The sequence below is a fragment of the Chiloscyllium plagiosum genome, chromosome 23 (assembly GCF_004010195.1).
Source record: "Chiloscyllium plagiosum isolate BGI_BamShark_2017 chromosome 23, ASM401019v2, whole genome shotgun sequence".
In the NCBI taxonomy this organism is placed as follows: domain Eukaryota; kingdom Metazoa; phylum Chordata; class Chondrichthyes; order Orectolobiformes; family Hemiscylliidae; genus Chiloscyllium; species Chiloscyllium plagiosum.
In genome coordinates, this window is record NC_057732.1 from 40,163,479 (window position 1) to 40,182,708 (window position 19,230).

At 40.0% G+C, this 19,230-nt stretch overlaps 1 protein-coding gene across 1 annotated transcript in view; it reads left to right on the forward strand.

The window, feature by feature from the left end:
* LOC122561472 (carboxypeptidase A1-like) overlaps positions 1-15,372 on the forward strand; it is a 39,750-nt gene extending 24,378 nt beyond the window's left edge. The window contains exons 9-12 of the mRNA XM_043713216.1: positions 5,584-5,674; positions 7,999-8,198; positions 9,355-9,439; positions 14,843-15,372. Coding sequence (XP_043569151.1) covers positions 5,584-5,674; positions 7,999-8,198; positions 9,355-9,439; positions 14,843-15,030 — 564 coding nt within the window. The 3' untranslated portion in view covers positions 15,031-15,372. The remainder of the gene's footprint in view (positions 1-5,583; positions 5,675-7,998; positions 8,199-9,354; positions 9,440-14,842) is intronic.
* The last annotated feature ends 3,858 nt before the right edge of the window (positions 15,373-19,230 follow it).

Sequence of the window (19,230 nt, forward strand, 5' to 3'; positions counted from 1 at the left end):
GCGACTCCCTTGTCAGGTCCACAACCCCCACCAACCCAACCTCCACTCCCGGCACTTTCCCCTGCAACCTCAAGAAATGCAAAACTTGCGCCCACACCTCCCCCCTCACTTCCCTCCAAGGCCCCAAGGGATCCTTCCATATCCGTCACAAATTCACCTGCACCTCCACACACATTACTTACTGCATCCGCTGCACCCGATGTGGCCTCCTCTACATTGGGGAAACAGGCCGCCTACTTGCGGAACGTATCAGAGAACACCTCTGGGACACCCGGATCAACCAACCCAACCGCCCTGTGGCTGAACACCTTAACTCCCCTTCCCACTCCGCCAAGGACATGCAGGTCCTTGGCCTCCTCCATCGCCAGACCATGGCAACACGACGCCTGGAGGAAGAGCACCTCATCTTCCGCCTAGGAACCCTCCAACCACAAGGGATGAATGCAGATTTCTCCAGCTTCCTCATTTTCCCTCTCCCCACCTTATCTCAGTCCCAACCCTCAGACTCAGCACCGCCTTCTTGACCTACAATCTTCTTCCTGCCCTGTCCGCCCCCACCGCCTCTCCGGCCTATCACCCTCACCTTAACCTCCTTCCATCTATTGCATTCCCAACGCCCCTCCCCCAAGTCCGTCCTCCCTACCTTTTATCTTAGCCTGCTTGGCACACCTTCCTCAATATCTGTGGAGAGAAAAACAAAGCTAATATTTCAGTTATAGAGTCATAGATTCAAATTGCACAGAAACAGACCCTTTGGTTCAACTCGTCTATGCTGACCAGGTTTCCTAAACTAAACCAGTTTGACCCATTTCCCTCTAAAGTTTTCATATTCATTTACCTGTCCAAATGCCTGTTAAATGTTGTAACTGTACCTGCGTCCACCAATTCCTCTGGCTGTTCATTCCACATACAAATCACTCTCTGTGTGAAAATATTGCTTCTCAGGTTCCTTTTAAAACTTTCTCCTCTCACCTTAAAATTATGCCCTCTAGTTTTGAACTCTCCTATACTAAAGAACAGTTCTTTGCTATAGAGGTTCTATGCCCCTCATGGTTTTAAATCCTCTATAAGGTCACTCCTCAACCTCCTACATTCCAGTGAAAAAAACTCCCAGCCTATCCAACTTCTCCTTATAACTCAAACCCTCCAGTCCCGATAACACCCCTCCAATTTATTAATATCCTTTCTATAATAGGGTGACCAGAACTGTACACAGTACTCCAAATGTGGCCTCACCAATGTCCTGTACAACCAGTACATGACGTCCAACTCCTATGCTTAATGATCTAAGCAATGAAGGCAAGTATGCTAAATGCCTTCTTTACCACCCAGTCAACCTGTGATGCAACTTTCAAGAAGCTATGCACCTGAACCCTCACATCTCTCTGTTCAACAACACACCCAAGGCACTACGATATAATGGTAACTGCCACTAACTGCCCTTGCTGTCTTACAAAAATGCAATACCTCATATTTATCTAAATTAAACTCCATCTGCCACTCCTCAGCCCATTGGGCCAATTGATCAAGATCCCTTTGTGCTCCAATAGCCATCCTCACTGTCTACTATACCATCTATTTTGGTATCATCTGTAAACTTACTAACCATGCTTCCTTTATTACCATCCAAATTGTTTACGTAAACTGAAACAACAGTGAACCCAGCAGATATCCCTGTGGCTCGCCACTGATCACAGGCCTCCAGTCCAAAACACAACACTCCATCAGCACCCTCTGTCTCCTACCATCAAGCCTATTTTGTGTCCAGGTGGCAAGCTCTCCTGAGTCCTATGTGATCTAACTTTACTAACTAGTCTAAATGTGGAACTTTGTCAAAGGCCTTGCTAAAGTCCATGTAAGGAGAAAGTGAGGACTGCAGATGCTGGAGATCAGAGCTGTAAAATGTGTTGCTGGAAAAGCACAGCAGGTCAGGCAGCATCCAAGGAGCAGGAGAATCAACGTTTTGGGAATAGACCCTTCTTCAGGAATGAGGAAGGTGTGCCAAGCAGGCTAAGATAAAAGGTAGGGAGGAGGGACTTGGGGGAGGAGCGTTGGGAATGCGATAGGTGGAAGGAGGTTAAGGTGAGGGTGATAGGCCAGAGAGGGGGTGGGGGGGCGGAGAGGGCGGGAAGAAGATTGCAGATCAAGAAGACGGTGCTGAGTCCGAGGGTTGGGACTGAGATAAGGTGGGGGGAGGGGAAATGAGGAAGCTGGAGAAATCTGCATTCATCCCTTGTGGTTGGAGGGTTCCTAGGCAGAAGATGAGGCGCTCTTCCTCCAGGCATCATGTTGCCATGGTCTGGCGATGGAGGAGGCCAAGGACCTGCATGTCCTTAGCGGAGTGGGAGGAGGAGTTAAAGTGTTCAGCCACAGGGCGGTTGGGTTGGTTGGTGCGGGGCTTCAGGGCAGAGGAGATGACCTGGGGGGTGCAGTGAGAGATGGACTCACTGAAACCCTTGTAGAGGGAGGAAGAGAGCTTCTTCAAGGAAGGCATCCTTGCAAGAGGATTCGCAGTAGGTTAAAATCAACTAGGAGAAAGTGAGGACTGCAGATGCTGGAAATCAGAGCTGAAAAATGTGTTGCTGGAAAAGCACAGCAGGTCAGGCAGCATCCAAGGAGCAAGGACATGCAGGTCCTTGGCCTCCTCGATTCTCCTGCTCCTTAGATGCTGCCTGACCTGCTGCGCTTTTCCAGCAACACATTTTTCAGCTCTAAAGCCCATGTAGACAATGTCTCTGACTCTGCCCTCATCTATCTTCTTGGTCACATCTGCAAAAAATTCAATTGCTTGTAAGACATGATTTCCCATGGAAAAAGCCATGCTGAATATCCCTAATTGGTCTTTGCTTCTCTAAAATGATCTGGGATTGATATTCCTGTGCTTCAGAAGGCAATGCGTCAACATTAGATATTGAAATATTTTCCAATTCTTGTTTCCCTCTTTCTTGCTACCTCACCAGCTTTAAGTTGAACATCAGAATTTGCAATCTGGATTTTCATGTGTACCTGAATTTCCAATCTCATATTCCCTCCATCACCTAGACCATCTATAATCATCTCTGTAACATCATCTGTCTGTGACTCTCCCTTAGTCACAGAAACTATTCTCCATGGCCTTGACCCCTCTAGACCTGACTGCACCAAAAGTTCCCCTTGCCAGCCTTGTATTCTCATTTCATATAAACTACTGTTCACTGAAAATTCTGTAGGAATGAACCATCCTGTCCCAAGTTCTGTTCAGCTATTACTGCAATCTTCACTGACTTATGTTCACCTCCAGTGACTTAATACTTCACGTTTGAACTTCTCATCCTTACATTTAAATTCATACATGCTTTTCCCTTTGTTTCTCTGTAACCTGTCAATCACCTCAAAATATTTTTCTATATGAAAATCTTAAAATAAACACAAGTTCTTGTGTTAACGCAAGGGTTTGCAAGTCAGGTAAAGCGTAGTCAACTGCAGAGCAAGGAGTCTTTTACTCCGCCTCAGTAGCAGGATGCACCAACATGTGTGAGGTTTCACTTCCAAGGACCCGGTGAAATGAGAATGCCGGTTTAGTAATTCTTAAACCAGATTAGGGCAGTTTTACGCTTTGCATCCTATCATCATTACACACTACATTGCGGTTGTCCCATAATCCTCCTATGGATGATCCTTACAAACAAAACTAATTTCTTGCATTCTTGTAAAAATTTCGGCTAGTCTGCAACTTTCTGTACTTCCCGCTTTGGCCCCAGTTGCTAGTCAGTAGTTGTTTTGATAAGACTCTCCATCAGGTTGCTGTAGTGGTGCAGATTTGTCTCCATCTACATCCTACTCACACCATACGATTAGTAAATCAAACTTGATTTAGAACAATTTGTAGAGCCCTAAAATGGCATTCAAATAAAAAGTATGTTCATTTGAAATAGCAACTGGGTCCTTGGTTTAATATCTTATTCAAAACACTGCACCTTCCTTTATTCAGCTAATAAATAGGTGGGTAATGTCCAAATGTAATGCACAGCAATTAATTTCCTGGTTGCATTAGGAGAAAATGAGTATTAATTCTAAGTGTTTCTTTTGTAGTGAAATAAAGTATTGTTCAATCATTTGTTGGAACTCTTTATGCAATTTCTATTGCCCAATCATGTAAAAGATGGTATTTCTGAGAGAGTGTTCATAGAACTCAGAAGTAAGAGTTACAACAGGGATGATTCTAATAAAACACTTAGTTTGTTGAAGATTGAAAATGATGAACTTGTTATGTTTGAAAGTTGGGAAGGTTTGCAAATGACCTAAATAACATTTTAAAGACTAGGAAAAGAACAAAAGATCATAAGGAAAATATGCCATTTGGCCCATTGAAACCAGTCCACTAATCAAGGAGATCATGGCTGATCTAATAATGTTCAATTCCACTTTCCTGCCTTACTCTCAGAACTCTTGATTCACTGAATGATCAAAAATGTCTATCTCAACCTTGAATACAACCCAATTTCGACAGTGCTCTGCAGTAAATGATTCCATGGATTGACTACACTTTGAGGGAAAAAATTCCTCCTCATGTCTGTTTTAAATGTGAAACTCCTCATTCTGAGATTATTTCCTTTGGTTCTAGACTCTCCCACATGGTGAAATTACCTCTCCACAACTATCTTGTCAAACTCCTAAGAATCTTATATGTTTCAATAAGGTCACCTCTCATTCTTCTAAACTCTAATGAGTGCAAGCCTAACCTACTTAACTTCTCCTCGGAAGAAAATCCATTGGTATCCAGGATCAACCTAATGAACCTTCTCTGCACTGCCTCCATCACCAGAATATATTTTATTAGATAAAGAATCAAAATTGTACACAGTATTCCAGATGCACTCTACCTCATGCCTTGAATAGTTTTAGCAAGACCTCTTTATTTTGATACCCCGTTCCCTTTAAAATAAAGGAAATATGGATAAAGGGAATAAACAGGTAAAGTTCCTAAAGCAAGTAATATTTTGTTTTATTGATTGATTGACAAATGTGAAGTTCTAAAGCCTATGATAAAGGAAACAAATAACCCTACATGGAATAGATTAGATTAGATTACCTAAAGAGAGGAAACAGGCCCAACCAGTCCACACTGACCCTCTGAAGAGTAACCCACCCAGACCCAGTTCCCTCTGACTAATGCTATGGGCAATTTAGCATGGCCAATTCACCTGACCTGCACATCTTTGGATTGTGGGAGGAAACCGGAGCACCCGGGGCAAACCCACACAGACACAGGGAGAATGTGCAACTCCACACAGACAGTCACCCGAGGCTGGAATCGAATCTGGGATCCTGGTGCTGTGAGGCAGCAGTGCCAACCACTGAGCCACTTTGTCGCCCAAAAGTAATTCAACGTAGCTGTCCGTTTTGGCGCTTAGGAACCTGGAGAACAGAAATAAAGACTGAAAGTAGAAAATAGCTTCTAAAGTTTATTAACCACATTTCCAGACAGTAAAAAGATTAACAGGCACAGTGAGAGTCAGGAACAGGTTAATGTATCTCGGGTAGCTTTGATCAAATTAAAGTATTTTCCCCAGCCACCAATATTATAATGGTTTTTCTTTTTAGAATCGTATGTGGCGGAAGACCAGGTCTAAACATGCTGGCATGGCATGTACAGGAGTTGATCCAAACAGGAATTTTGATGCCAATTTTGGAGGTAGGATTACACTGTGTGCTGAGGTAGAACATGCATTATCAATCTAGTTAAACCCAAACAAATGTTTGATGTTTCATCACATCAATATTGCTTTTGCAGGTATTGAGTATGTTTCAATAGTACAGAGTTAGTTACAAGAATAACAGATAGAGAATGAAAAATGAATGAGAACATTGATTGTAGAACTGAGCAGGAGCTTATTATTGATACATGAACCCAGCAATAACATTGAACAAAGCATCATTTGCAGAAGATGGGGAAGGGGTCACTGCAGGACAGTCTCTCAAATCAAAACCACCGAGAGTCAAGGAGACAGGAGTAAAATCTGTGTCAGGAAACTATTTGCCAATGATCCAATGAAACAGTTCCAGGTATAGAGATAGGGTGAGGTGATGCTTTGGCAACTGGGCTGGCAAGACCAGTGCTGGGAATGCTGACAGACTCTTTGCAAATCCTGCATGTGTGGATTTCACAGAGAAGTAATTTACACCACCCTTTGTGTGAAAATGTGTTTATATTGATATCACCCCTGAAAGGCTAAGATGTAATATTAAGGTGATGCTTCTTGTTCTGGACTCACCCATCTTCAGGAATAGTATGTTTAAATTTTTGCTTTCATGGGATATGAACATCACTGGCAAGGCCAGCATTTGTTGTCTTTCAACTGAATGACCTACTAGAGGGCAGCCAAGAGTGATGGAAGTCACATGGAGGCTAGACCGGATAAGGACTACAGATTTCCTTCCCTGAAGGACATTGATGAACCAAATACATTTGTAACAACAATCAACGATAGTTTCATGGAGATGAATTTTACCAAAAATCAATGAAGAATCAATTTTAGGAAATTTCAAGGATGTTTTCCCTTTGAATGTTTTAGCAAGCTACCTCAGGCAATAGTACACTGCTCACACGCCTCTATAGTGCTGTGCTTGTGCCACCTAGCTGTCGCCAGCAGTTGACATATAAGGCAACATTCCCTCTATGCTATGCAGTTGTGCATGCTCAGGTGGTTGCTGTCTGGAGATGTTAGGGATTGTTGGCCAACATGGAGGCCTGGCGGGGCGGGTGGTGAGCTGGAACTGCTGCTACACATTCTGACTTTCATGACACATCAAGGCTCTCTTTGCTGCAAGGGAGAATAGTAATCTTCATAGAAAAGAGGTGAGAATAGGTAATAAAATAGCTTAAAAGGTAAAGTCACCACAGCCTGACCAGATCATAAGGCCGTTCTCTCATTAGAGAGAGATGACTGGTGTTGGTTTAACCAGAGGGCTACCGTACCTCAGTGTCGGGAGAGTTTGAGAGAGTCCTTCATAATAAACTCAGCTAATGCAGGACTTGAACCCACAATGTTAACATCAATCTGCATTGCAAAGCAGCTGTCCAGCAGGTCGATAATGAGATATAAATGTATGCAAATAGGTCTCTTGTCACCTGTTAGCAAAATCTTCATCTCACCATTCAAACCTTTGATGGAAGATCAGTCTTTGTATTTCTAGACATGGAGAATCACATTTTCTGCTGTCTCTTGTTTTCACAACTGGCTCATGATTGTCCTCATCATCCAGGGGCTGGGAAAATTTAGCTCATAGTCACTGTTACTGAAATAGGCTTTCAATTCTACATTTCATTAATTGAGTTTCAGTTCCATCATTTGCCCTGATGCATTTTGAACCACGGTATTAACCTGAGCCTCTGGCTTAATAGGCCAGTGACAGTATCACCACACCATTGTCTATCTACTTAATCAAATTCCTTTATTACATTATGGACTTGGCAATACATGCCATGTTTACCTACATTCTACCTCATAACTTAACCCTTAATACATTTCTGGAAAACCTGCACTGCTCTCCCTCCAAAGCCAAAGGGTCAATGCCCAAAACTGAACACAATGATCTAAAGGAAAGACTTTCTGGGTCCAACTCCAATTATACAGTGCAACCTGAGGGCAGGATCTATTAAACACCAGACAGGTCAGAACACATATTTCTAGCAAGGAAGCTGCACATTTCCTCCATTTAAATGAATGAATGAAATTCAGGTGAGCTAATTTACAGATGTGTTTCCACCTGTCTGATTTCCCAATTTCACTGCACCATGCAATCCAAAATACCTTTGCACAGAATAAAAAACATTTTATGTCTGCTGTGTTGTTATTGCCCTTCGTCTTTGCAATTTCATTTTTCTTTAAAACAATTTAAATTCTAGAACGTGTCTGAAAAGTGATGAGGCCAATCTTGAATTTCACAATCATTTTTCAAATAAAAGAGCACTAAACGGTTAGCCATCAAATCTTATTTGCTACTTTTATTTAACAGGACCTGGTGCCAGTGGCAATTCTTGTTCGTCAACTTATTATGGACCTTATGCCAATTCTGAGAAGGAAGTCAAAGCCATTGTTGACTTTGTCAAAAGTCATGGAAATTTCAAAGTCTTCATTGATGTTCACAGCTATTCTCAGCTCTTAATGTTTCCTTATGGTTACACCTCAACTAAGCCAAAAGACTATGGAGAACTGGTAAGTTTTTCTAAATGTTGTAAGCAACAACTATAACAGGACTCAGGGCCATTTGTGGCCAACAATCCACTGAATTGTGGTCTTCCAAAGACCTCTGGGCCTAGCTATAGGATGTTAACATTTGGTTCCTGGTGGCTGGCAGACTCGTTCCAGTTCTAAATAGCAGGTGAGAGGGTCCCATTGGTCTAACTCACACACCTTCTGAGCTACTAATGTAACTCACACACCATTTGGACAGGCAACTTACCTGTTAAAGGAAAATAGTGAATTCAAAGCAGGAAGGATGATGTTTAAGAAAACCAATGTTACTTTTTAACATTATTAATAGTGGAGAGGAGCAAGAGATCATATTCTATCTGAATATTCAACGCATTTGTCATAGTTGCTCATTATGAGTTAATGGTGAATGAATAGGAGCAGAGATTAGGAAGTAACTAAGGTGCTGGATTTTAAAAAACCTTACACTTTAGAAGCATGGACATTCATCTGTTGTTTCTTATAGTAATGATTTGGTAAAGAATTGGTTATCAAATTCTCCAAATTTGCAGATGCTTACAAAATAAGGACCAAAGTAATCTGACTCAAAAAATATTTAGGCATTACAGCATAGGGTTGAGAAGTGGCAGACTGTTCAATGTGGATAAGTGAGAGAAAATAAATAAGAAGAAATATTTAATTATGTGCTGGTCAGGAAAGAGATTTGTTGTTAAATTTATAATAACAATTTGTTAAAAATATTTATGAAAGAATAGCTTCTAAGAAAAGTTTTGCAATGTAACTAATGCACAGAAATACAGAATCACTGAACCACAAGATTATTATTTCCATTGAAAGGACTTGGAGGCAAATAACAGAAGTTTCACATGTAAGGATTTAAGGATGAGAAAGTTTGGATTATTTGCTTTGCAAAAGGTATTTCAAAATGAGATGAAAGTTTCATGCATATAAACATCAAGCAGCAGTGGGCACAAATAACAAGTTAGGTAGATGAGATCTTTCCATCCAAATAGAGAATCTAGTTCATTAAGATGGTGAATATATGGTAGACACTGGGGTCGGTATCTAAATAGTAACATGCTGTTGACTTTTCATATAAAAATTACCTGGCTTGTGTCCTTATTATTTTCAAATTTTAAATATGCCCTTTTTCACGCAGCTTGATCTCAGCAAGATATCTGTCACTTCTTTAGCTTCACTGTATGGGACCAGCTACAAATATGGACCTATCTTCACCACAATCTGTAAGTAATTGCTCACAGGGAAAGTAATGTAATTACCTCAGAGAATCACAGAATTGTTACTATGTAGAAATAGGCCATTCAGCCCATTGTGCCTGTACCAGCTCTTCAAACAAGTATTATTACCTCCTGCTTTCCACCCATTACTCTTGTCCCTCCTATTTCTCAACTGAACCCGCCTCCATCATATTGCAGTGCAGCACATTTCATGCCTTTACTACCTGTTGTATGAAAAAGATTTCTTTAACATTAGCATGGCTTTTTTTGCTTATCACTTTAAATTTATGTCCTCTCATCTTTGTTTCTTTAGCAAGTAACATAAAAATGGATAGGAAGAGCTTCTTTAAATATTTAAAAAAGAAATGAGGGTCCAATGTAAGTCCTTTACAGAAAAAAAGCTGGGGAAATCAGGGACAAGGAAATACATACTTGGCATCAGTCTTCATGGTAAAGGACACTAATAGCATTCCAGAAATAATCAAAGGGCAATGGGGGAAAGGAAATAAATTATACCTGATAGCTATAATGAGAAAAAGGGTCTGGAGCGATGAATAGGGTTAAAAGCTAATAAGGACTTTAATCCTGAATGGTTGTATCCAAGGATTTTTAAAGGAACTAGACAGAAATGATGGACATAGTGATTCTGAACGGTCAGCCAGATGGACATAATAGAATATGAGTTCCCTGCTTGGGGCTGCTAATCTGGTTCAATCAGGGGGCCCTGACTGACAGATAAGAACAGGAGTGTCAGATATCTTGTTCATTCTGACAGCTGGTTCTGAGGGAACTGATTAGTGTCAAGGATTCTGCATTCATGAATTAAGACTGAATTGGTGACGGATAATGACTCTGTGGAGTTACTTCAGTGGATTTACTGGTAGTAATCTTCCAAGAATCCTTAGATTCTTGAAATGTCCTAGAGGGTTGGAAGGGTGTCAAAGCAATGCCTTTATTCAATAAGAGAGGGACAAATAAAGATAACTGTAGTTAGCTTCACATCTATCATCATTATTAAATATGAATAACACATTTATATGAATATTATGAAGTATATAATAGTAGAGCATTTATAAATACATAATATAATCAAGCAGAATAAGCATGGATTTTTGAGGAGTAAATAATGGCTGGCAAATTTATTAGAATTCTTTCAGGAGGCAACAAGATAGATAAAGGGGGACCTATACATGTAATATATTTAGGTTTTCAAAAATGCATTCCACAAGGTACCATATACAAGCCACTTAATAAGGTAAGATGCCATGGTGTTGGGGATAGTATATTAGCATCTTTGAGGATTGGCTAACAAAAAACAGAGAGGTGGAATAAATGGCACATTTTCAGTATGGCATCTATAACCAGTAGGGCAATACAGGGATCAAGTTTGCGACCAGAGTTATTGACAATATATGTATTAATGATTTAGTAAGGGAAGTGAGTGTTCCATTAACAAATTTGCATATGACATTAGAATAAATGGAAATGCAAATAGTGTGAATTACACAAAGAGTCTACAAAGAGTTTGCGTGCGTGAGCTTGTGGTGCTACGGTCGCGCGTCTGACTCCAGATCAGAAGGTTGCGTGTTCGAATCGCGTCAGGCTCACTGACGTCAACTTCTTGTGGGCGGCACGGTGGCACAGTGGTTAGCATTGCTGCCTCACAGCGCCAGAGACCCGGGTTCAATTCCCGCCTCAGGCAACTGACTGTGTGGAGTTTGCACATTCTCCCCGTGTCTGCGTGGGTTTCCTCCGGGTGCTCCGGTTTCCTCCCACAGTCCAAAGATGTGCAGGTTAGGTGAATTGACCATGCTAAATTGCCCGTAGTGTTAGGTAAGGGGCAAATGTAGGGTATAGTGGGTTGCGCTTCGGCGGGGCGGTGTGGACTTGTTGGGCCGAAGGGCCTGTTTCCACACTGTAAGTAATCTAATCTAATCTAATCTAATCTAAAGGACAAGAGATTGGGCAAACATGTGACAGTTGGCATATAATGGGGGAAATGTGAAGTTATGCACTTGGTCAAGAAAGATAAAAGAAATTAGTATTATTTAATTGGAGAAAGTCTGCAGAAACATGTAGCACGTCGGGATTTGGGGGTCCTTGTGGATGGATTATAAAAAATGCATCCAAGTTCAGCAGGTAATAAAAGAAGGAAAATGAATTGTTGGCTTTTATTTAAAAAGAATTGGAATTCAAAAATAGGGAGCTCTTAATAAAACTATACAAGGTATTCCACCAATATTGTGAACAGTTTTGTTCACCCTGTTGAAGGAAAGAAATACTGACATTGGAGGAAGTCCCTAGAAAGTTTATCGGGTTGATTGCTGATTGGGAAATACTTTATGATGAGAGGTTGAATAGATTGGGATTTTACTCATTGGAGTTTAGACAAATGAGAGGTGACCTTATTGAAACATGTAAGATTCTTAGGGGACTTGACAGGGTAGATGTGGAAAGGTTACACCTTGTGGAAGAGTCTAGGACCAGAGGGCATAATCTCAGAGTAAGGCATTGTCCATTTAAACCATCGATGAGGAGGATTCGTTTTCCTATCAGATGGTAGCCAGTTTTAGGAATTCTTTACTTTAGAGGGCTATTGAGGTTATGCATTGAGTCTATTCAGGCCTGAAATAGACAGAGTTTTAATCAATAAGGCAATCAAGCGTAATGGGGACAATTAAGGAAAATGAAATTGATGATTAAATGTTGAAAGAGTCGATGGGCTGAATGGCCTACTTCTGGTCTCATGTCAATTAGTCATTTTGTTGACACATTTTAAATGGACACTGATGAATTGAAAGGATGCAGGAAGACCACCAAGATTAAAGATCAACGAAGGCCAACGTCTTTAATTTGGAGAGAAAGGGTGAAGTCAAGGTTATATTAATGACAGATGAAATGGGCTGAAAATGCCTTATAGGATGAATCAGGGTTAAAAATCTCACAGCACCAGGTTATAGTCCAACAGGTTTATTTGAAAGCACTAGCTTTTGGAGTGCTGCTCCTTCATCAGATGGTTGTGGAGGGTGAATCAGGCCAGAGATCAGTAATAAAAATATTTATTTTTCAACGAGGTGATAAAATGTTTGGAATGATTAACTAATAAGAAGAGTGGTGTCAAAGAAGAAGTAAGGGAATTAAAAAAGCTTTGCTTATCCCTCCCTATATGCTTTGCAATGCTTACCCAAACATCAAAATATTAACCTAGTTTAAACAAGACAACAGGGTCATGATAGTCTTTAGGCTTCTAAATGACAGTTAGCTGGAAATACCAAACTCTCCCAAAATATTAAATATTACTTAGCGCTAAAATTCTCTATAGCTATATTTAATGCTTCTTCGTAATGTGCTTCCCTCACTAGGTATCCACTCACTATCTGTCAATGCTCTGAAATATTGCTTTGCATATAAACGACTCTTTAGAAATACATATTATCCAATGTTGCGGCTTATTGTGTGAATAAACTTTAAATAGTTATCTCCCTCATCGTAAAATTTCCTACGACTGTAGGAAATGTTTTGACAGTCTCTTTTGCAATACATCTTTCTTAAAGTGTAAAATCAAATTGCAGACCCAAGTAGTGGTGCAATGTCAGCATGAGTGTCAGCTATCAAATTATAAGCCTTATTCTTTTGGTTTAAAACTGTTAAAATATCAAAAACCACTTTATCATTTTTTTTGTATAGTAAAAAATTCCACTTCAATATTTAGAATAAACATTTTTCTTAATGATACATTGTTTGTTTATAATTCAAGGCAGATTTAAGTGCAAATTAAGTGAAGCTCAGAATAAAAGCAATCATCAAGTGATAGTTGTGTGTGGTGTTTTTTTGAGGCCATCAAAATCTTCCCCTTAAGAGTAAGCCTAAAGTAGTATTTTGTTGATGCAGACTTGATGGGCCAAAGGGCCTCTTCTACACTCTATGATTTTATAAATCAGCTCATACAGGTTCTCTTCAGGATCATAAGCTTTCCAAAGTCCAAAGGATAGTTGGACAGCCTTCTTTTACTTATGCTTGTGTAATAACTGTTATGAAGATGTGAGTGTACTGTACCTTTAAGAGAGTTAAAAGCTGCCTGACAGCATCAAGCGTTCTCAGTAAGGTAACAATGTGACACTTAGTCGAAAGCTAGATTAGCTGGGGTGCCTGGAAATGACAAAACAGATTTGAATTAGGCCAATCAGTTTAAATTATACCCCGAAAAATATCAAACTCCAATCAAGTTTGAATTGAGTATATTGACAATCTTAAAAGCCAATGACACAATCTGATGCTTTGAGGGTATAAGACCGGGAAAACCTGAACAATTGGAGGAGAACTGCCATGCCACCAGTATGTAGAGACTGCCCGAAAAATAGCTCTCTTAAAGGTACCTTTATTGATCAGTGACCTGTGAAGCATTAAGAAGACACAGGAAGATCCAAATAGAAGATTCGACAGCTGGCTAAAATTTTAGTAAATTTTAATCAGGGGGTTTTATCGGATGAATATTATAGAAGGCAAGATAAAAGATAGGTTAGAGGAAGGAGTTATAAATAGTTGTTAGTTAATTATTCTGTTATACTTTTAGAAATAAAGTTGTTAATTTTTACTTTAAATAGTCCTCGGCCTCTCGAATTTCCACAAATTACTGGATAAATCTTTTCTGTGTTGCTGGTGTAAATTAAGTGATTGGAATATCTTAAATCCATCTAAAGTAGTAATGGAAAAAGTGATCGACACTGATTAATCGTATCTTGGAGGTGTTGAGAAAAAACTGCTATATGTGCAGGTGTGAATGAGCTTGAAAGTAGTTCCTGATATTAAATGGCAATGAGACACAGGCAAAAATAGAGCATCAGTAAACATAACACAGTCATCAACATGAATGGAGGAATCCTGAAATCACTTAACAACATTGAAGAAACAAGATACCTCTTTTTCTTTATGGGGAAAGGGTTAACTGCCTCCATGAAGATTCCAGAGAAGCAATAATTTATTGTTGATTGCAAAATATTTTCTAAGGCAATGATTTCTTTACAAATGATCAGGCCAAATTACAGCAATTATACTCCAAGGGAAAGGATTATGAAGGAAAGATTTACCTTCCCCATCCAAAATCTTTCTTCCTCAAGATTGAGTCAACAACCAAATTGATGTACTTCCAGTGCATTTCTTTTAAATTGAGAAGGGTAAGGCCAACTGGGACCACACTCTCCCTATGATTTCCCCTCATGTATTGGTAAATATTGGGCTTATATTAAACACTTTTCCATATGTGATATAGGTGCAATTGACAATCCAATATTGGGTATTCAAGGTACAAATCAAAATCCCAACATCCTAAGCATGGCACATCACTGTGCAAAGAAAGAATTACTTTAGAATAGTAAACTATCATAAAATATTTATTTGTTTCCTCATTAGATCAAAGCAGCGGTTCATCCATTGACTGGGCTTATGATCAAGGCATCAAGTATGCTTTCTGCTTTGAACTACGTGACACTGGTCGCTATGGCTTCATTCTACCAGCCAATCAGATTATTCCAACAGCTGAGGAGACCTACCTAGGTTTGATGGAAATTTTAAACCATGCCAGAGAGAACCCCTATTAAAATTAATTCAAAGAATTCTGCAATTATGGTTTAAAGGTGCCTCTGTTTTACATTTGTATTATTACTATGACTACCACAACATATATAATCATGAAATACATTGGATTGTACCAAATAAAGCATCACTCAATCAAGATACCAAAGTTTTAAAATAATTTTATTGCTTCAGATTGGATCAACAATCACCTGGATGTCTTGTACAGATTTTCTTCTTGCAATAAAGGCTTTGGTGGAGTACTCAGTATTTTTGTTGTCTCTGGGATTTTAGATTGCATATCCTGTAGACTTTTTGGAATGGATCTTTTTCTGACAAGTACATAATGTGAAAATGGCTTTGCAAAGCCTTAACGTAAGTGTGTGGTGTTCATAATAAAATCCTCTAAACTGGAGTTAGCAAAATCCTGCAGGAAATTGCTGATATAGAAAGTGGAAGCATCACTTGTCCTGGACTCCTTTGAGGAAATGATATCCTAATTTGAACTGTGGCAAACCTCACAATGTTGTGTACTTCGATTTGCAGAAGCCATATGATACAACTCCACTTGAGAGGCTATTAGTTCATCTCAAATCTGTATGATTTAGGGTAAATCTTGGATATGAATGAGAAATTAATTGAGGAGCAGAAGACATTCATAGAGAGCTGCATTGAAGTTGCTGTGGCTAAGGGATTGGGTTGGATAGAGTAATATTTAATGGAGTCTCCTAATGATTGATCTTGGAATACTGCAGTTTACAATTTACATCAAGTGTGTAGTTTCAAATACCCAAGAAAATGAGGGATTTGCAAGTACTAAACTATAGATTCAGGAGTGGAAGCTCAAAATTACAACAAGAAAACAGAATGGTGAACTAAAGTGGATTGAATGGCCTTCTGTTATAACCTTGAGAAAAGGGTAGAGGGAAATTCAATTTAAATGCATCTGCGTTAATTCACAAGTATTTGATGTAATTTGGGAAGATTCAAAGCTGGGGTGGGCCTTTGGCTTAGCCGAATGGGCCAGAAGGTGCAGGGTTCAAAATTGCTCCACAAGCTGAACAAGTGGAGAGTAGAGCTCAGGTTGCACATTTTGAGATACGGCGCCCCCCTTGTCCTTTTTATTTTACAAATCAAGGGAGTACTAACCACACTGAGTGAATATTCACATTAAAAATATCTGACCAACTGCAATCAGTTGTTGAATAAAGTCTTAAGACTTATATAGCACAGAAAGACCCTTCAGTCCAACTTGTCCATGCTAACCAGATATCCTAAATTAATCTAGGGCCATTTGCCAGCATTTGACCCAAGCAGATGCCTTTTAAATGTTGTAATTGTACCAGCCTCTACCACTTCCTCTGGCAGCTCATTCCATACATGCATCACCCTCTGCATGAACACAATTGCCCCTTAGGCCCCTTATACATCTTTCCCGCCTCACCTTACTACCATGCTCTCTAGTTTTGGACTCCCCCCTCACCCTCTCCCATCCCGGTAAAAAGACCTTGGCTATTCATCCTATCCATTATCCTCATGATTTTATAAACCTCTAAAAGGTCACTCTTGAACCTCCAACGCTCCACCCTATTCAACCTTCCCCTCTAGCTCAAACCCTCCAACCCTAGCAACATCCTTGTAAATGTTTTCCAAAGCCTTTCAAGTTTGCAACATCCTTCCTATACCAGGAAAACCAGAATTGTACGCAGTATTCTAAAAGTGGCTGAACCAATGTCTTGTACAACTGCAATATGACCTTCCAACTCCTATACGCGATGCACTGACCGATAAAGGAAAGCATACTAAATGCTTTCTTCACTGTTACCCGTAACTCCACTTTCAAGGAACTATGAACTTGCACTCCGAGGTCTCTCTGTTCAGCAAAACTCCCCAGGACCTTACCATTAAGTGTATAAGTCCTGCCCTGATTTGCATTTCCAAAATGCAGCACCTCATATTTATCAAAATTTAACTCCATCTGCCACTCCTCGCCCCATCGGTCCATCTGGTCAAGGTCCTGTTGTTCTGAGACACCTTCTTTGCTGTCCACTACATTTCTAATTTTGGTGTCATTTGCAAACTTACTAACCATACCTCTTATGTTCACATCCAAGTCAGTTATATAAAATGACAAAAAGCAATGGACCCAACACCAATCCTCTGGAACACCACTGGTCACAGTCCTCCAGTCTAAAAGCAACTGTCCACGATGTTGCTCTGCATTGTATCTTTGAGCCAGTTCTGTGTCCAAATGGCTAGTTCTCCCTGTATTCCATGTGATCTAACTTTGCTAACCAGTCTACCATGAGGAACCTTGTTGAAAGCCTTGCTGAAATCCATAGATATCATATTCACAGGTCTATCATCATCAATCCTCATTACTTCTTCAAAAAACTCAAATCAAGTTAGTGAGACATGATTTCCCACACATGAAGCCCTGTTGACTTTCCCTAAACAGTCCTTGCCTTTCCAAATACATGCAAATCTATCCCTCAGGATTCCCTCTAAAAACGTGCCCAGCACGGATGTCAGGCTCACTGATCTATGATTTCCTGGCTTTTCCCTACCATCTTTCTTAAATAGTGACACCACAATAGCCAATCTCTAGCATTCTGGCACCTCACTTGTGGCTATCAATGATACAAGTATGTCAACAAGGAGCCCAGCAATCATTTCCCTCGCTTCCCAAAATTCAAAGGTACACCTGATCAGGTCTAAAAGATTTATCCATCTTTACACGCTTTAAGACATTCAGCACCACTGTCTCTGTAATATGGACATTTTTCAAAACGTCACTATTTATTTCCCCATGTTCTCCATCTTTGATATACTTCTCCACGGTAAACACTGATGCAAAATACTAATTTAGTCTCTCCCCCATCTCCTGCAGTTCCATTCATAGGAGGCATTGCTGATCTTTAAGGGGCCCTATTCTCTCCCTACTCTTTTGTGCTTAATATATTTGTAGAATCCTTTGGACTCTTGCTAATCCTATTTGCTAAAGCGATGTCCAAAGGTTTTTCCTCCAGATTTCCTCCTCTTAAGCATACTGTTACTGCCTTTATACTCTTCTAGGGATTCATTTGATCCTGCTGTCTTATAATCTGACATATGCTTCTTTCTTATTCTTAATCAAAACCTCAATTTCTCTAGTCATCCAGCATACCCTACCAGCCTTGCCCTTCACCCTAACAGGAACAAACTGTTTCATGACTCTCGTTATCTCATTTTTCAAGGTCTCCCATTTTCCAGGCATCCCTTTACCTGTGGGCATCCACCCCCAATCAACTTTTGAAAGCTCTTGCCTAATACTGTCAAAAATGACCTCCCTTCAATTTAGAACTTAGATCTAGTCTATGCTTTTCCACTTAAAACTAATAGAATTATTCCTCCAATACTTTGCATTCTTCTCCGAGCAAGGAGTGTGAAAGTATGACAGTACAATCCCATAAACAATCAAACTTCCAAGTTCTCTGCAGCATTAAACCAGATCTTGATGATATTTCATAGCAGCAGGAATGCTGGCTGATTTTAATTCATTACTGGCTTAAAGAATGTAAACCACAACATTAACCCTCAGAGGTCACCCGTCTATGGATCTAAATTACCATTTGAACTGTGCCTCACTGAATCATTTGAAGAAAAAAACTCTTCTGCTGTATAAAAACAACTTTGGTGAAACTAAGTTGATGCAAGGTTTGTGAAGGTTTGTAACTCAGGTTGAGGTTTAGGGTGTAGGTTTGCTCGCTGAGCAGTAGGTTTGATATCCAGACGTTTCATTACTTGGCTAGGTAACATAATCAGTGGCAACCTCCAAATGAAGCGAAGCTGTTGTCCCCTGCTTTCTATTTATATGTTTGTCCTGGATGGGGTTCCTGGGGTTTGTGGTGATGTCATTTCCTGTTCGTTTTCTGAGGGGTTGATAGATGGTATCTAAATCTGTGTGTTTGTTTATGGCGTTGTGGTTGGAGTGCCAGGCCTCTAGGAATTCTCTGGCATGTCTTTGCTTAGCCTGTCCCAGGATAGATGTGTTGTCCCAGTCGAAATGGTGGTTTTTTTTCATCAGTGTGTAGGGTTACGACACCAACACTCTCAAACAAAAACTAACAAACTTAAAAGACCTAGTACAACCCATGGACAAAACTAACGTCATCTACAAAATTCCATGCAAGGACTGCCACAAGCACTATGCAGGACAAACAGGAAAAAAGTTAGCCACCAGGATA